Genomic DNA, 17,356 nt, shown 5'->3' on the forward strand with positions numbered 1-17,356 from the left:
TGTTCTGCTTATGGTTATTTTGTACATAAATGCATCTAAAACAAAATATGACTTAATTTAGTAGCACCTAAAATCAAATCTAGTGCACGTAATTTGTTTTTAGGATAGTATTGTTAGAAACCTGAGAGCTGTTACCTTCCTTCATGAAGCTTTATGTTTTCTGTTCTTCATAGTTTAAAATTAGCTTTACAAGATGACTCTTTACAAAACTGTAAAACGTCAACCTTTAAACACTTCAGACAATTAGCAAGCAGGAGAAAGTGTGTTACAAATACAAGCTTGTTGCATGCTGCCGGCAGCTTGACTGACAAGCGCTGTGTGGGGATCTGGCAACTGTTGCTCTTGCATACTTTTGTATTTTTGTGATGGGCTTCTGACTGGCAAGCGCAGGTGGCCATGGACTGTGACTTTTGTTTGTTTCTGAATCAGAGGGAACATATTTATATAGTAATTTAAATTGTATTGTCTAAACATCATGTGTTAACCTCTCTGTATGGCTTTTGATTTTAACTGCTAAGTTCGTAACGTGGGATTTTTGGATCCAATCGCTTTCATGTTTTGTTAATATTAATAACACAAAGGTTTCTGTGTCCAGCTTTTGAGTAACTTGCAACATCGTTTTTTAAGTAATTTCCTTTTAAAGAATTAATGTTACTTTCTGGTAATAGCAACTTTTTAAAGTAACTCCTACAAAAATTAATCAGAGCTGACAATATCAGGCCTTTCTCTTGCTGATAACGCAGGATATTCTACCACTAACTCAGAATTGACTATTTTGGTGGTACCTCCTAAAGTATTTGGGACTGTTCTAGCCCAGATTTCCAAAAGCAGTTTAGAGAAACCCTCCAAACTTCCTTTGGAAGGCTCAGGCTTCTTCTGCCCAGTCCAGGACATTATATAACACACACAATTTTTTTTTGCCCATAATCCTAGCCAAAATGAAGACTAAACTCCATTTTCTGGGATGTGAATTCATAGTATCCATTGCTATGTATCCTTGGCAGTCTGCTAAAATTTTATAGAGTGTCTTGGAGAATTGTATGTTTTTTTTCCCCTTTAAAAGAAACAGCAATAAAAATCTGAAGATCCTCTGCAGGAACTTTTTTGTACTAGTACATTTATCTAATTTATGTAAAGACAGTGTACTGCTTCTCTCTAAAGTTAACTATATAGTATATAAGGCTTTAGGGCTCCCATAAAATTAAGACATAGCTTCTGCTTTGTTAGATGAAACTAGGTCTCTCATTGATGAATTACTTAGTGGTTAGGAAGGATTTTGAGGAGAAAAGAAATGGGCTGAATATTAGATCTGAGAATAAATTGTCCTTTACCAAAAGGCAACTTATTTCTCTCTTTCCGTCTGTTATTACAGCAGTTTAGATTCAAGTTTAAAGTCATCTTTGGGTGCAGGGAAAAGATAGACTCAGTTTTTTGCTGCCATAGGGTCTAAGAATGCTTTCTTCAGCTTGCTTTTGGGGAGGAAGCGTGGCGTGTGAAGAAAACAAAGTTTTAGCAACAGTTCGGGTGACTACACTACTTAATGACACTGTTTTCATTACTTAGGCTTTTCCTATTCTGAAAGATACTTTTTTTTTTAAGACCTGAGTATACTGGAATTAACATGTTAAGCTACTGAATCACAGTTGTTTTTCGAAAATAAATGGTTACCTTGGAAAAAGAATGCTAAGGGATTAAGTAAATCTGCAGCAGCTGATTTATATGCTAGTTAAGGAACAGGTGCCAAACCAGATGCTTTAAGAAGGAAATGAAGTGACACAAGTAATGCTGAGACTGCTGATAATTTTTTTAATATTGCAGGAGGCAGCATACTTACATACTGATAGCTCTCTCTGATGAATGTGCTGCTTTACAAAAGTTCAGGTTCTGAGTGGCTGGGTGATTTGATGCTTCTTATTTGATCACCATGGTATACCATGCAGTAAAACAGTTCTTCTTTTGAAGCCCAGTAGTCTGTTATCTGTAAATGGCCCTTGGCTCTTCATTTATTCCTCTTTCTTATGATAGGTGGTGTACACCTATGCAGTTTGTTTAAATAACTCATTGTGAACAGCTTATGAAGTACTATTCTGTAGATGAGAATGAGTAAAATTAATCCCTCCTGTAATTTGGCTGACTGCACTGTTTTTTATAGAAGTCAGCTGCGATAAATGTAAAGCCTAGTGTTATAATTTGGTTGAACTAAGCATAGTACTGTGAGAAAAAAATCATAAAATTGGAAGCTAATACGTAATTATAATGCTTATGGGGAATAATCTCTCATTTGCCACCTGTTCAGGGGGCCTGTATCAGCTGTTTACTTCCAGAAGACAAATCATTTCACAAGGCTAATTTCATTGAGAGATTAGTCGAAAAAAGTACTTAAAATCTTAACTGAATCTGTAATTGCACAACCTTACCAAAAAGTGCCAGTGCTGAAACTCGCTTTAGGGTTCATCTTTATGCAATAGTGTGCTAATTATGGTTTGCAGTCTAATGCTTTTTCTGTCAAATATGTTTTGTAGTAATTACTTTAATCTGTCTCAGCAGCTAAAAGGCACGGTACCTTTGGCAAGTTCCAGAACTTTGTTTTGCCTTTGCCTTCGTGTGGTTACGTTTATTGAACGTAAGCTTTGTGTGGACCAGTAGGTGGTACACAGCAATCTAGTTTCCATCCTTTTGGTGTTATGTGTAGTGTAGTCGTCTAATGTCGTCTACCACATGCCAGAAATGGCTCAGTTTCCTTAGGTATTCATAAGTGCTGATATAACAGCTGGAAGGAAAACAACTCAGAACTTCGACAACTTTTCATGAAGGCCAGAGGTCGTCATCTTGTCATTCATCTAAGATCATAATAGCTAAGGTTATTTGTGACGCATTATTATGTGTCACCTTTTGGGGCTCAGAGCTTTTATTTTTATTTATGTGTGTCATAGCCTCTATCACTTACTCTTCAGCTGTTAAGAGCAATAATTTTATATCTTGATTTAAACAGCCAAAGATCAAATTGTCTGTTTTCTTCCTAAAGTTTATCTTTTGGTTGTGTCAGCAAAACGTGTCACATTCTGTATTTTCATTCATTAGCAAAGTGATACTAAAATCATATTTTAGACTTCCATGTGCACTTGAAACAGTGAGTGCTTTGGTTAAGGTGTAAATGTTGACGAAGTTCAATTGTTCAGGGCAGCAGGCTGTAGTACGTTTATAATCTCTACATGGATGTTAGAGCTGAAGTTACCCACTGTGATGAAAATCTTATGACTCTAGTATTAAAAATGAGCAGTTTAGCAAAGTAACCAATAACACTCACTTTTTTACTAGTTCTTTTATAATATTAAAATGTAATTGAAACTTCTGTGTCCCTTCTGTCAGAGTTTATTTGACCAGATTTTAGCTCTGGCCTGGAATTTCCTGGTTTTGGCAAGCTGGATAATTTTAGAAATCCTAAGCAGGGAGAGGAGGAAAAACTTTTCCTTGCTGAGGACTGAAAGATTTTCTTAAACACATTTGTTAATCCATTTGTTAACATTGTGATAACTCCCCCTCCTTCCCCACCTTTCCTCCAGAGGTTGTTTCAAAAGGTCATAGGATGCTGAAGGCTGTCTTTACCCCCGCGCCATTGTTTTTTCACCCTGGCTGAGGCAAGCTCTGGAATCCAGATTTTAATTACAGTTTGTGTTACGAGTAAACATAGTAGAAGCAGAAGGAGTGCATTTCTGTCATTGTATAACCCTCAGATCTGGGTCCTTTTGCCTCCCCACCTTTACGGAGCCTTTGAAGCTCTAGCTGAACAAGTGAAGCATGGAAAAGTAAAGTGAATGATAGAATGCGCCTTTGAGGCATTCCTCTATTAATGCAGGGAAAAGTGGCTCTGTTTAAATCGGCTCCCTTGGCCTTGATGCCAGAAGGACTACTTGCTTGTTTCAGGTTTCTAGCCACAGATGATCTGTTCCTCTTGCAGAACAGCATGAAACAAGGTTTTTATTTTCCTCTCATTTTTGTTACTGGCAGCTTGACCTAATCCATTCGATTTTTTTCTCTGTTGTGGGGAAATAAGGTGCCAGTGTGGACCAAATGCTTTTTTGACCCTGCATATCTGTAGTAGCAGTTATACAGCATTCAATATGAGAGTGATTAAAAAATGGATAGGAACAATATAAAAACATGTACATAGAAGTAGGTTAGTTAAGAGACCAATTGGGCAATTTTTTAATTGTTAATTTTGGGTCATTGTTTTTCCTGTAACAGTGTAATATTGAAATGTTCTTGGTGTACTTGTCTGGATCATTGTAACCTGACTTAAGAGTATTTGCATACACTTAAATTTGTTTGCTTGTCCAGGAAAAAAGAGCAGCTCTAATGAACTTAGCTGTTCCTAGGTCTGCTCCCATTTAAATTCTTGGGACAAAGACAACCAGACTAGATCAGAACCACACTAAGTCTGAGGCTTTCCAGCTTCCAGTGCCATCTGGAGGGGTTCATTCAAGTTCAGTGCCCTTGATTATAGTATTGACAACAGTACTCTCAGGCTTAATACAAACTGCTAAAAAGGGGGGAATCAGCATGAGTGCTGTTCCTCTCACTGTATCTTGAGTTGTCCTCCGTGGTATTCCACCTATGACTGTAAGCAGTGGTGATCCCCTTGGCTTCATGCAGAGTGCTGCAAAGGAATAGCTGTCTCAAGCTGAAACTCTCAAGCTTGTATTTAGGTAGAGACTGTAGAGTCTTCTCTCTGGAGATTTTCATAGTCTTGTTAGCATCCTCCAATACGCGCGAACCTCTTAAGTCTCTCTGTCTATTAATGCAACATGCTAAGGTCTTGCAATGTAATTCGGGAAAAGATTTGACTGAGTGCAACATATGAATGGGTAGATTGGAAATACCTCATTCTTGGGTGATTATTTTCTTGTTCCTTCAGCCTAATGTTTCCTATTTAGTAAAATCAGCTTCTGTTGAAAGGAACAAATAAACTGAAGCTTCATCTGCGTCAGAGGACCACCAGGTTCAAACCTGTGCAAGGAATATTCTTTAGTTATGGTACTATCCCAATTTCCAGCTATGGGACAGGATAGGTTGAACATACTTTTAAGTTGCTTGCTCAGTTATTGTTTTTCTGTAGGTTTTTATCGTAGAATTTGGAAAGAGTTATGACACTCCTATTATTTGATTAGTGGAAAAGAATACTTAAAAGATTTTTGGGTGACTTCAAATCAACCTCTAGAAAGAGGTCAAATCATCCTCTATATCTGATTATTTTCCTTTCATCTCTTCGTTAATCATCATCTTCTCAATGTAAGCATTGGGAACCTGGAAGATGCAGACAACACTGTAAATTGTTTTCCTTCAAGAGTGAGTGCTTTGGCAACTTAGCCCTCAGTACTTAGACCTTTTGAGGATATGCCAAAAAGCCACAAAGTGCCGCTTTCTTGTCTAAAAACAAGGTTACCAGCTATCCTGTTAAACACCTCTTCAGGGGCAGGCAGACCATCAAGCTGTTACAAAACTTGGTGGTGTAGTAACAAGAGAGATCTAAACAGCCTAGAGGAAACTACCATCCAAAACTCAGTGTTGCGCTCTCTCCCACTTTCTTACCGCTTTTTAGGGCTTCTTGTCTGCTGTAGTGGGATGTAATAATGTTACTTTATATTGGCACAATAAAGTTAGTTCAGATTCATCCTAGGTGAGAGAGGTATTACAGCAGTTATGTTGTTGTTATCAGGAGGTGGGAGGGTGGGATAAATAACCTCTCACTTAAGGCCAGAGCAGATCTCTAGTTTGAAGTCCAAAAAACTGAAATTCAGGTTGGCCTTTTTGGTTTGTCCTTATTGGCTTGCAAGAGACCACCATCAAGACTTCATGGGACGTATCTGTGCTTCATAGGTGATCAAAACTAATCTCAGCCTAGGCCCCTGCTTTTTGGCTTTTCTGTGTCACTGAAAACCTTTATTGGAATAACTGCTTACCTGTGGTGAGGGGGAGCAGTAACCTTTGATTACTAGGGCAGGTGAATCCTGAATGAATCCTTCACCTGTTAGGATGAGATGTTAGTCTTATTTTCTATATTTTAGATTTGTTTTAGTTCTCAGTAATCATTCAGTGGTGAGGATTCAGAGAATTATAACTGGAAAAGCTTGAGCCTTTCTACCATAGAACTGTTTATGAGCTTCAGTGAATCTCATGATACGCCTGAGTGTAGCCTTGCACTCGCAGTGAAAGTCTGTCTGATTCTGGGCCCTATGGTAGTTGTCACTTGTATGATACGGTTTGCCACACAATGCATGTCGTACATTCAGGTGCAGCTTAGAGCAGTCTCTTTTTAGTGTTCACTCTGTGCACAAGATAATATCTCTTTCTCAGTCAAATTTGTGGCTTTTATGTTGATGGCAAGTCCCAAGCAACATCTGCCAGAGAATACTAGTTCACTTTTGACTACCCTCCGTGTACTTAGTGCTCTTGTGGAGAATTTCATTCTGCTAGATTGAAGGTTTAAGATATGCTGTCTGCTGTTAAGTGCAATGTTTACATCAAACCACTGAAGCTAAGAGTTGTTTGTTAGGCTTACTGTGCCTTTTTTCCCCTGTATCATGAGACCACATTCTCAAGTAATAACTGGTATTATTGCCATCAAGTTCTGTTTTACCAAACAGGACTGTGTGAGATCTTTCTAGTATCAAGAAGTTAATACTGAAATTGGTGTATAGACAGTTGGGTTCATGTCATTTACCGTGGCAGGCAATGACACTAGTCATTCAAGGTGATATATTATGTGGAGATATACAAAAGTGTTTTAATGACCAGCCAAGATCATGGTTGGATGTGCCCTTGATCTTGCGGTTGAGGAGGATGATATGTATTTACTCCGAGTCTTTTCCTATTCAGAGTAGTTCATAAGGGAAAATAGAAAAAGCTGCTGTCAATGCTGCTATTCCTAGTGTGGCCTGGGCAGTTCTGGTTTGGGGATCTTCTGAGTCTCTTTTAATGAATACCTAAGACACCTTCCTTTGCTTCTGGATCCTTCAGCATGCCTGAGCTAGCTTGGACATCTGAATCCGTTTCATCCTTTTTGCAGTCTGGATGCTAAGTAAATCATGCAATTATCATTGCAGAATTGCTGCTTTGCTATTGGGATTTATTAAAATGCTCTTATTAAAAACAGGGAATGATCAAATACAAAGACTTATTAGGCTTACTCATCATCATTTGGAGCTTTACGTGAAACTAGATTGCAATCTCTTTCCTTGCATTTTTGCCTTTCATACTGGACAATGGAGTAGAGCCCAAAAACCTGGATTTTTCCCTGAGTTTGGTCAAGGTTAATTTGACAGCTACTTAGCCTTGGCCAGTGGCTTAAGTATGGTCGAGTATGGGGTTCAGAGTGGGGGAGTTTGGGGATGTGGGAACCTTGGTCTAGTTTGGAAGAGACCTCTGAAGTTCATCTGGTCCAATCTCCTGTTGAGAACAGGTCTTATATTACATTACCTAGTGTCCTGTCAAGCTGTCTTGAATATTTCCAGTGAGGGAGATTCCGCAGTTTCTCAGGGCAATCTGTTCCAATATTCAGTTGTCCTCATCGTGAAGTTTTTTTTCTTATATCCAGATGGAATTTTGCCTGAAGCAGCTTGTGCTCCATGCCCAATCACCATGCATCCTTGTGAGGAGAGTGTTAAAAAAAATCTAGATTCCTGGCACATGTGGCATCAATTGCTGAGGGTCAGAATGTGTTGAAGATAGCTGAATAGATAGATAATGTCATTGTTATAGCAATAAAATAACTATCATAATTGACGTGGTTTACAGAAGTAATCCCCACCACTCTGCGAGTTAGTGCCCTTCCCCCTTAAGAGTCATTAGTTCCTAATAGCCGTTGATTCTCCTCAGCTTCTCTGACTTTGATAGAAATAATTCAGAGGCTAAATAGGGACTCCCTAGTGTCATTTTCTGAATTGCTGTGAAGCACCTATGTTCCCAAGAGGATTGTTTTTTTGACTATGAGCAGGACTTGGAAAACGTATGACCTGCAAATTACAAATAACTAGCTATTTAGATGCATAAAATGAGGGTCAAGGATAAGAAGCAAAAGCAGCTACTATGTTCTACTGGAAGAAAAGAGATCAAATTTTTAACAGGTTCAGTACTACTTGGAGGATCCAAGGTTGTACCAGTATGATGGGATAAACTGGAGGCAATCTGCAGGCAGGCAGGCTGGTTGTGGAAGAAAGAAAACTTGGACTAGATAGTTTTTAACACATTTGAAAACTGATGGTGAAGTTGCATCACGGTTAAGTGCATTCCTGATCCTTCCTAGCGAGTCCATTCCTCCTTGCTGCTCTTACGCAGATCAGTGCAGAGTGCCTGTTCTGAGGGTCTTTGAGCTTAAGGTTTTGGAGCATTCCTCTTCCTTGAGTAATTCCAGTGTTTGCGTCTTTTGATCTTGCTTGGAGCTTTCCAACTCAGCAGAGGCATGGCATTGACTTGTTTCAAAACTGCAGATTTGGAATGGACAAACGGTGTTAAGTTCTTCACAGACTTCCTTTTGGCATTATCAAGGCGATCCGTCTGGAAGACAGGGCAGAGGAATGCATAATGATACCAGCTTGTATTTTTTTCGTGTTTTGCTCACATTGGAAAAGTTGTTATTTTTTTTTTCAAGTACAAAACCAGAAGCATTTTTCTGTTTTAATTAAAGCTTTAATTCTACAAAATTTGTTTTCCTTAGTTCCCATGACTGCTGATGGACTTTTTCCTCCTGGTCATTGAAATGTAGACAGATCCTCAGCTCTCTAGTTCCTGAGTTCAGTTTCTGAAGGCAGTCTGTGTCTGAGACTCCTCTGTCTTGACGTGAGCGCTACAGAATGTAGTTGGTCAGCGGTAGCTTTCTGTTACGCTGCTTCACTTGTTTCTAATTTGTTTAATTTGATTAAATATGTGAATTTGAAGCTGTGTTGCATTAGTAGCTGGACAATTACGAGCATATGTGAATGTGTAGGGTAAAAATTGCTGTGATCTGTGCATGCAGCGGTCGCTAATAGTGTAGTTATGTATGAGCGTTTGGTATTTTGGAAATAAATTGTCAGTTGAGAACTTGTCTTATATAAAAATGTAATAGTTTAGTTTGAACAGGCGGTTAGCTTTCATATGTGCCCATCTTCAGCAAGGTTTAAAAGGAAAAAAATAAGGTCTGTGTATAATTGAAGTGATAGGATTTCATCTGTAAATTCTTAAAAAATGAAAATCAACAGCTGAAAGAGAAATCTGATGTACCCAAATGCCTCAGCTAAAATGTTCAAAAGACATCAGAAGAGATATGGAGTAATTCAGTTGTCCTTGAGCTACACATCTAATTTTGTAGACAAATAAAGGCTGCAAAGCTGCTTTTAAAAAGCCAACTTAACTTTCGATTACAGAAGGTTTCAATCATCAAGTTGGGGAAGAGAGTTCTTGACCAATGGCACTACATGTCTGTCATTATTTAAAAATTGTAAAATCTCTCAGTGTTTACACATGAAATCAGGTCATCTCGGGGGGTTTTTTCAGTGTTGCAAAAAACAAACTTTTTTGGATAAATTGACAACTATTTTATTGAGGTAAACTTACTGTTTTAGGAAAATGTAGTAATGTCATAAGGAGACAGAGTTGGAGCCTTCACCCTTCCCAGTTTTGAGAAAGTAAATCTATAATTTTTTTTTTTAACTTGAAATCAGAAGAAGAATATCCTTTCTTTTTTGTTAAACATTTTTGGAGTTGATAAGCTGTGATAGATTTTTGTGGAATAATGAAAGTTGTGTATATAAAAGATGGGAAAAAACTCATTATGTTGAACTATTTGGGGATGAAACGGGGAGGAACTAAGTATTAAATACGTAGATGAGCATATTTGGCTTAGCAAATCTTCAGGTCCCTCTGTAAACAGAGCAGGAGCCATATGCCAAGCTGTCAGTTCTCCTCAGAATGGAGAGAAGGGTGAAGAGACCTGTGGAGAAATACAACTAAAGGGACAAAAGCATAAGCCACTTGAGAAGTCAGAAGTGATCTGCAAGTGATATATTTATTCAGATTATGGCTTCACAGCTATCTTGAGGCCAAGCGAGAGCTACAGAGCACAGCGATTGACAGCTCGCACTGTAGCAGAGCAGTGCTGGGAAGAGACTGGGAGAGGGCATCCGTGTTTCCGCCTTCCTCTGAGTGTTGCTGAAGAGGGTGAATGGAAACCTGGCTTTCTCGACTGGTGAATATCACGAGCAAACCTGCCATTATTTATTATAGCTTTTTCTTAATATAACATCAAACTAATCAAAACCCCCTGATATTTGAGTATTGATGTGAAACATGTTTGAAGCTTTTAGGTCTTTATTTGCATGCTTTATATTTACTTTGCAGCTACCTTTACAAAATGTACTGTGGCACTTAATTTACATTGGACTTTTAAATTGGAAAATAGTATTATCTGTTACCAGATTTTATTGGTAGGATCTTTTTTAATTTTGAATTTTAAATGGTAAAACTTGCCAATAGTTTTGCTTATCTGAACAGAATTTCTGTTCTTGCTAAGAAAAAAATATTTTAAATGGATTTTCTTGTGTAAACCACTATAAAGTGATTAAAAGTAATAAGCTCTTCAAAAGTCTTACAGTATTTGAATAGCTTACATACTAATTGGTTTTTCAACTCTGTGTCTGGCTCACCTGTGACTCTTTGTTCATCAGCATGTTTTGCTACAAGGTAGCGTATCTTGTAATTTACTTGCTGTCCTTTGTTAGACTGCTCCCTAATGTATTTTACCTTTTCGTTATGCTGTTCTCAGTAACTTGAGATGCTTTCTTAAGTTCTAATGTAAACTTTTTAAAAAACTTGGTATGGTATTTCGTGGTGGAAAGGTTTGCTTTTTTCTGGTTTTGGACAAAAAGTTAGAAATAATTCAGTAAATTTATGTCGACGTATTTATTACTGTAAAACTAAAAAATGTGTTTTTGCATAAGGAAATTAGTTCACAAGTTATTTCATCACATTCGTCTTCTACATTTACCTGTGAATGTTTTGATTCCTAGTTATCTGTCTGTGAAACAGTAAATGGCTAGTATGAAACCTAAAATGAATTCATTAATAGATTTTTTTCATTTTTTAAAGCAAACTATGTGAACTGAAAAATAATCCGAAGATATTTCAAATATGCAGCATTAGCCTCCAGCTTGTTTTCTGTAGCGATTGGTTTATGTAGAACAGCTGATAAGCTTTTATAATGGGTGTCGTTAGCAATGAAGAGGAAAACTTTCACCTTAACAAGATTTTCTCTCATGTGCAGCTTGCCCAATTTAGGCAGCGAAAAGCGCAATCTGATGGGCAGAATGCATCAAAGAAGCAGAAAAAGAAAAAGAAAACAACAAACATCAAAGATGATGAATCGATACACGATGGGCCTGATATCAATCGATCTCGAGGTGATGAAACATCCACATGCAGCAGCCGAAGAGGAGCAGCTGCTACTGCTGACTTTGCTATAATCAGGACTTTGCACAGTGGAGAAATTATCAAGCACAACCAGACTTACACCACTGAGGTATGTTTGTCTCAGCTTGTAGACCGTTATATTATCTTTTTTTTCTTTTTCAATGGTGGGCACTATAATCTATTAATTTCAGAATGCAAAGGTATGAATCATTTGAGACTGGAAATACTGTTTCTTGCTGTCTGTCTTTAATATGTCCAAAGACTTTGTGCCTAGTATCATGTTTTCTGTGGTAGTCAATGTACCACAGATTATAAAAAGTTTATTGGTACTGCATTGTGAACTCCCTAAATGCACAAAAATTGGTTTTATTCCTTCATTTTATGCATTTCATTTTAGTAAGGTTTACAGATTGCAGTGGATTTTTTGATGACTGCAACTGTGGCTACAGCAAAATACGAAGCTAAGCATCTTTCTAGTATTCATAAAGTAACTTGACTCCTTTTGGTTAATGATGATGAGGAATGTATTTAGAAGACACTACTGATATTTGGATGGCTTAAGAGACTGGTACATGGATACTCTACTTTTACTGCTTGATGGAATATAATCCTGATTGCTAGTGGCTGAAAGTATATACTCTGGGAAGATTGCAAGCTGCCCCTGCGAAATACACTGGTAGTCGAGTTCAGTTCTGAGAGACAGGAATTCACATAACAAAATATGTTGCTCCTGATATGTATCTCAGGAAAAGATATGCCGATCTTATTTACAGAGTAGGTTATTGTATTCTCAAAAGCGGTGTCTCTAAAAAGGACATGAGTGCAATTTTGAACAAGCGGCTCAGCCCAGGTTTCCTTGCTCTGTGCATGTCAATGTAGTCCTCTCCAAGGGGTGTAGTCCAGATGAGAGCTCTGCATTTTGGCTTGTCTGTCCCGTGCTAGCTTGGACCATTTCTAACTACTTTGGCTCCATTATCCCATTTCCAGCAGCTAAAAAGTAAGCAAGACATGACATTTTCTCATTTCTTACATTCATTAATTAAAAGAAAAAGGTTGTCTTGGGAGAGAGGAGATGGACTAAACTGCATGTGTGAATAAAAACTTGAGTTCTTGAGCTGCTTATTTTATGAAATATTTTAAGCCTAGGAAATACCAGTACACTAGATGTTTTGAACTTTATAGATACTTGCCTTTAATATATAGGTTTTCCTACTCACAAAGCTCCCATCAGGGCTTTGAAACTACTTGTATTAACTCAGTAAAACTGTCTAATTCACAGATTTCCTGTAGGAGGTAAGAAATTTTTAAAAGAACATTTAATACCAGAATGGCTGTTTTTGCCTTTGAAGGAAAAGGTGATGTACCTTTTGAGGCTAATCTCTTGTGATTATGGAAGGAATGAAATGCAGCAGGTTATTGCTGCTAAGGAGAGAGAACTGCTAGGGCAAAGAGCTGTTAAGAGGGAATCACCGAAACTGTTGTTCTAACAATAATACAGTCTACATAAATATAAAGCAGTATAAAGAAACTTTCTTACAGTTAGACTCTGCTAATGTATTTTTTAGCATCACTGTGACTCAAGATTTCTCTCTCTTGCAACTGGAGAAACAAAGTATAGAATCATAGAATAATTTAGGTTGGAAGGGACCTCTGAGGTCATCCAGTGCAACCCCCTGCTCAACGCAGGTCTAATTAGATCAGGTTGCTCATGGTAGCCTTTTTTAGGCTCAGAATACTAACAGTACAAGACCTTGGTGGTTTTAAAGATCTAGAAATTACCTCTGCACTGTAGTTGCAGAAGGTTACATACATAGATGTATTCTTAACATCATGCATGATTTTTGTGAGGTCTGGATCATTCTGGCCTGAATGATAAAAGCCTTAAAGCAGCTTCTCTTACATTAGCATAAATAAATATGGAGATGCTTAGTTGTTTGTTTTTTTTTTTTAATATAGCCTTAGCAGAATAAACATGACAGTCACTGTTATTTGTGGTTTGACTCTCCTTAGCTACTCATGTGTCATTGATTCCCGAAAACAGTACTCTCTTCTACCCAAAAGAGTTGCTCCCAACTGGAGAGGATTTTTCCTTGTTACATGTTGTCAATGGCTTGCTCACTCACGTTAAATGAATAACCAGTATTTTTGAGTTGGAAGATACTTGACTAAAACATCTATCTGTGCAGAATTAATAAAGAGAAAAATTCTGAAATAATTTCAGTGCTTCATAACTTACAGTTTTTAGTCTTATAACTGTAATGATTTGATAGACAGCCTATATTAGAGTAATTGGATTAGGGTTTGTTTAGCTGAAATGACAGCCAATGTATTAGCCAGTTTCAGGCTAATCTCTCATTGCGGAATTGAAGACAGCCTCTTTGAGCTGTTTGCTTTTTCACCAAACATTGAATCTTTATAGGCTGCTGTGTTGAGAGAGTAAGGCAAGATTACTGGAGGCATTATGCAGGATTATTTCTGGGCTAAATTTCAATTCCATTTACTTCATCTTTTAATGGAATTCATATTTAGATTGTGGCGGGGAGAGGTCTGTGCCACAAAACATACACAGAGCATGTGACTGTACTGGTGTACCTCTCTAAAAGTCCTGACTGGGCTCTCCTGTAGTAGTTTTGTGGATAGTCGTTATCTCTGCAGTCTTTCTAGTAAGAATTTTTAGTCCCAAATGCAATCAGCACATCCAAATCTAATACCAAGAGCTATCTTCCTTCATATGAGTAAGAGAAAGTAAAATAGAGGCAGTTTTGCTCAACTCAGAGTTCCCTCTTCTCTCTGTTCTGCAGGGTGGCTGTTTTTTCCCCTCCTTCCCATCTCTTAAATTATAGGAGCTAGTTGGAGGAGGGAATATAGGAACTAACTCTGGAAGAACTGTCAGTGTTGTTTTGTGCTATCCATCTTTTCAGTTATATTCTGCCTTCTGTCTGAATTTGTCTGCAATTCCCATAAGATTTTCCTCCTCCTTTCAGAGGAAAAGTTTATCAGCATTTCAAAGTGGAAGATCTAGAGAATGCCAAATGGTATTTCTTGGTTAAAGTTGCTGGATCCAAACCTGTTTTATCTTAAATACTTATTATCTTGATCTTACAAAGGCGATGATATGTTGTTTCTAGTTGTCTTTATTTTTTTTTTGTTTGTATTCTGTTGCATTTTTGTATCATGCAGTCTTGAGATTCACAATGTCCTCTTCCACACAGAAATAAAAAATAATTCAGAAGATACAACCCTGCAAAAAATTTGGATCAATGAAACTCTTGGTTTAGAATTGCTTCTTTTTTTGACTTCCTGCAATTGAAAATGGAACAAAAAAAAGCCACTTTTTCTGAGTAAATAATTGCTGAAATCACCTTCTTTGAGAAGTTTTGGAAAGATGCATCAGACCAGAATGTCTTGCAAGAATGTACTAATTCCAGGAGTTCAAAAGAAATTAACCTGTGGCACAGCAAAATTGTCCTTGAGTGACCTGGGTAGTAAAAGCTATTAAATAAAGCTTCTTAGAAAAGAAAAGTTTGAAGTTCTGTGATGAAGAATACCTGCTAATTGATTTAGGTTGGATTAGTAACTCTTCTTTTGTCTTTCACAAGACAAATCTGTTTGGTAATAGTTTTAGGGTAGTTTAACTGTTTATTCAAGTAGATGATAAAGTTCATATATCAGTGTTCATCATTTCATTTCCATACCTTATTCTGAATTGTTAGGTAGTACCTGAGACTTGTAGAATTTTGTTGGTGGTGTAAAATCAGATACTTCTAGATAAATTTCTGCTTTACTAGCTTTTTTTATACCATATGAATACATGTCAAATAGCATTAGTGCTCGGTATCGACAAAACAATCAAAAAGCCATTCAGATATGGCAGAGTGTAATTTCTAAATGAATAATGTATAAAATAAATATCAATATGCTCATTTTAAAATCGAGGGGATGGGCCAACTTTAAATGGAATCTGTTACCAATGGGATCCTACCAGCTGTGAGTCTGCGTCTCCTTATTCTGTAAAGCAGTGAAGCGTCCTTGCTTCCACTTTGTTCCAAGAGCAGGGTTGGCCTGTGTTTTTCTGGCTGTTTTGTTTACATTTACATTTACATTTTGCTTATTTACATCTCTTCCATTTCTGAAAGCCTGGCCTGTCAGAAATAAACAGCAAATTAAGTCTCCTGAACATACAACAAAAAACACAAGATGCTGAATGGTACAGCTTAGTTATACCATAATTTACATAATATAACTAATTTGGGCACCATTCATCCGAAGCTCATACCATCATATTTCCTTTCTTACTCAATCCCAGGTGTTAATTCCCTGTCCCCCTAAATCTGATTCCTTCCCTTTCCACCACACTGTTACTGAAACTGAATATTGCTCCTCTCACTTGCAGTTACAATTCTGGGGGAAAATGGTTGTCTTTTAAGTGAAGAAAATATTAGAAACTACAGCCAGATTTTGCTTTGGTTTTTTTGTTTGGTTGTTTTTTGTGATTTTATTTGTTTTTTGTGTTTTTTTATTTTGTTTGTTTGTTTGTTTTACTAGCAGGCCCAGAGTATTAGCAGAGAACATCAACCTCTGTAGAATACACCTGTGTTTTTGTCTTCCAGTTTAGGTGCTGCTTTTTCCCAGGTAACCTTTATGTAAGACCTTTCTGCTCATTTTCAGCCAGGAAAAGAACTGAGGATGGCATTGGGCATTCTAGAATGCAGTCCTTCTCCTTTAGAAAGGCCATGCATGAAGTGTATAAGCTGGATGTAAAAGAGATCAGGAGACATTATTTCACTCACAGTTTCACAATTCCAGCCATCATGCCTCTCTAATTACTTTTCATTTACCTTCATTGTGCTTCTGATTGCTCACCACCTTTTTTTTTTTTTTTTTTAAGGGGTATTTCTGCTATTTCTGTGCATACATACATGCAGCTACTCTGTGTTTGCCTTCAAACTGCAGAAAATACCTGTCCGCAACTGCTGCTTCAGCTTAATCTCTCACTTGTGTTTTGGGTAAAAGATCCCAGTATTTCAACCCTAGTTCATAAATTCATTTACACCACTTCGGTAATGGAAGCTTACTTATTTGGCAGTTTTAATAAGGTTTTTTCCAATCCTCTAACATAAAAATACATACAGTCTTTACGATATCTGATTTTTAACTTGTTATTTTGGTTTGTGTTCTTTACATGTTTGATTCTTTTTATTGTTAGGACAAAAAGAAGAAAGTCAATTATGTCGAAGACCTGTCAAGGAAAATGAAAGCAGAAGAGGATAAGTGGAATGAGAGGGAGCTAAAGCACATGGAAAAGATAGGCATTGCAGAATTAAAGGGAAAACAATGCTGGTAAAGATCAAGTAGACAGATATGTAGGAGATGGAAAGGCAGGTTAAAAAAGGATGATAATAATGTCACTGATTAGTGTTGTCATTAGTAATGCTAAGTTAGAAAGAGGTAACTGTGACAGGCAAGGAACAGAAACAAGAGTATAAAAGGAGACACTGGATCAGGTTCTTGAGGAGATCTGAGAAAGAAGAGTGACAGAAATAGGGAAACATAAGCAGTATGGAGGAACAGGGGGAACTTCAGTGAGAAAAGATTTAGGTGGTGAATGTAGTTAAGGCACTTGTATGTTATAAGGGTGAAAACGAAAAGCAACAAAGGCTTTGACTAGAGATGAGATATTGTGGGATGTACAGTAAGATGAAGGATTTAAAAAAAGGATGAATTAAGTGTAGTAGAAATTGATACAACTAACTCAGTTACTTCAGCTAGTGCTAGCATTCCTTGAAAAAGCATTTTAAGTTTGAGAATTAGAGTCTGTTTGCTAAACAAATGTATGAAAATAGTCTGCTCAATGGTAACATGAGTGCCAAGAGTGGAAATAATGGATTCTCAGGAACATATGGCGGTGACTGAT

The 17,356-nt window shown here is 37.4% G+C and overlaps 1 protein-coding gene across 4 annotated transcripts in view; it reads left to right on the forward strand.

Moving 5' to 3' along the window:
- The window catches only part of AKAP9 (A-kinase anchoring protein 9), a 125,869-nt gene that overhangs the window by 12,452 nt on the left and 96,061 nt on the right, over positions 1 to 17,356 (forward strand). For all 4 annotated transcript variants that reach the window (XM_064506055.1, XM_064506054.1, XM_064506056.1 and 1 more), the window contains one exon: positions 11,297 to 11,551. In XM_064506055.1, the coding sequence (XP_064362125.1) occupies positions 11,297 to 11,551 (255 nt within the window). The remainder of the gene's footprint in view (positions 1 to 11,296; positions 11,552 to 17,356) is intronic.

Source organism: Dromaius novaehollandiae, chromosome 2 (genome assembly GCF_036370855.1).
Source record: "Dromaius novaehollandiae isolate bDroNov1 chromosome 2, bDroNov1.hap1, whole genome shotgun sequence".
NCBI classification, from domain to species: Eukaryota; Metazoa; Chordata; class Aves; order Casuariiformes; family Dromaiidae; genus Dromaius; species Dromaius novaehollandiae.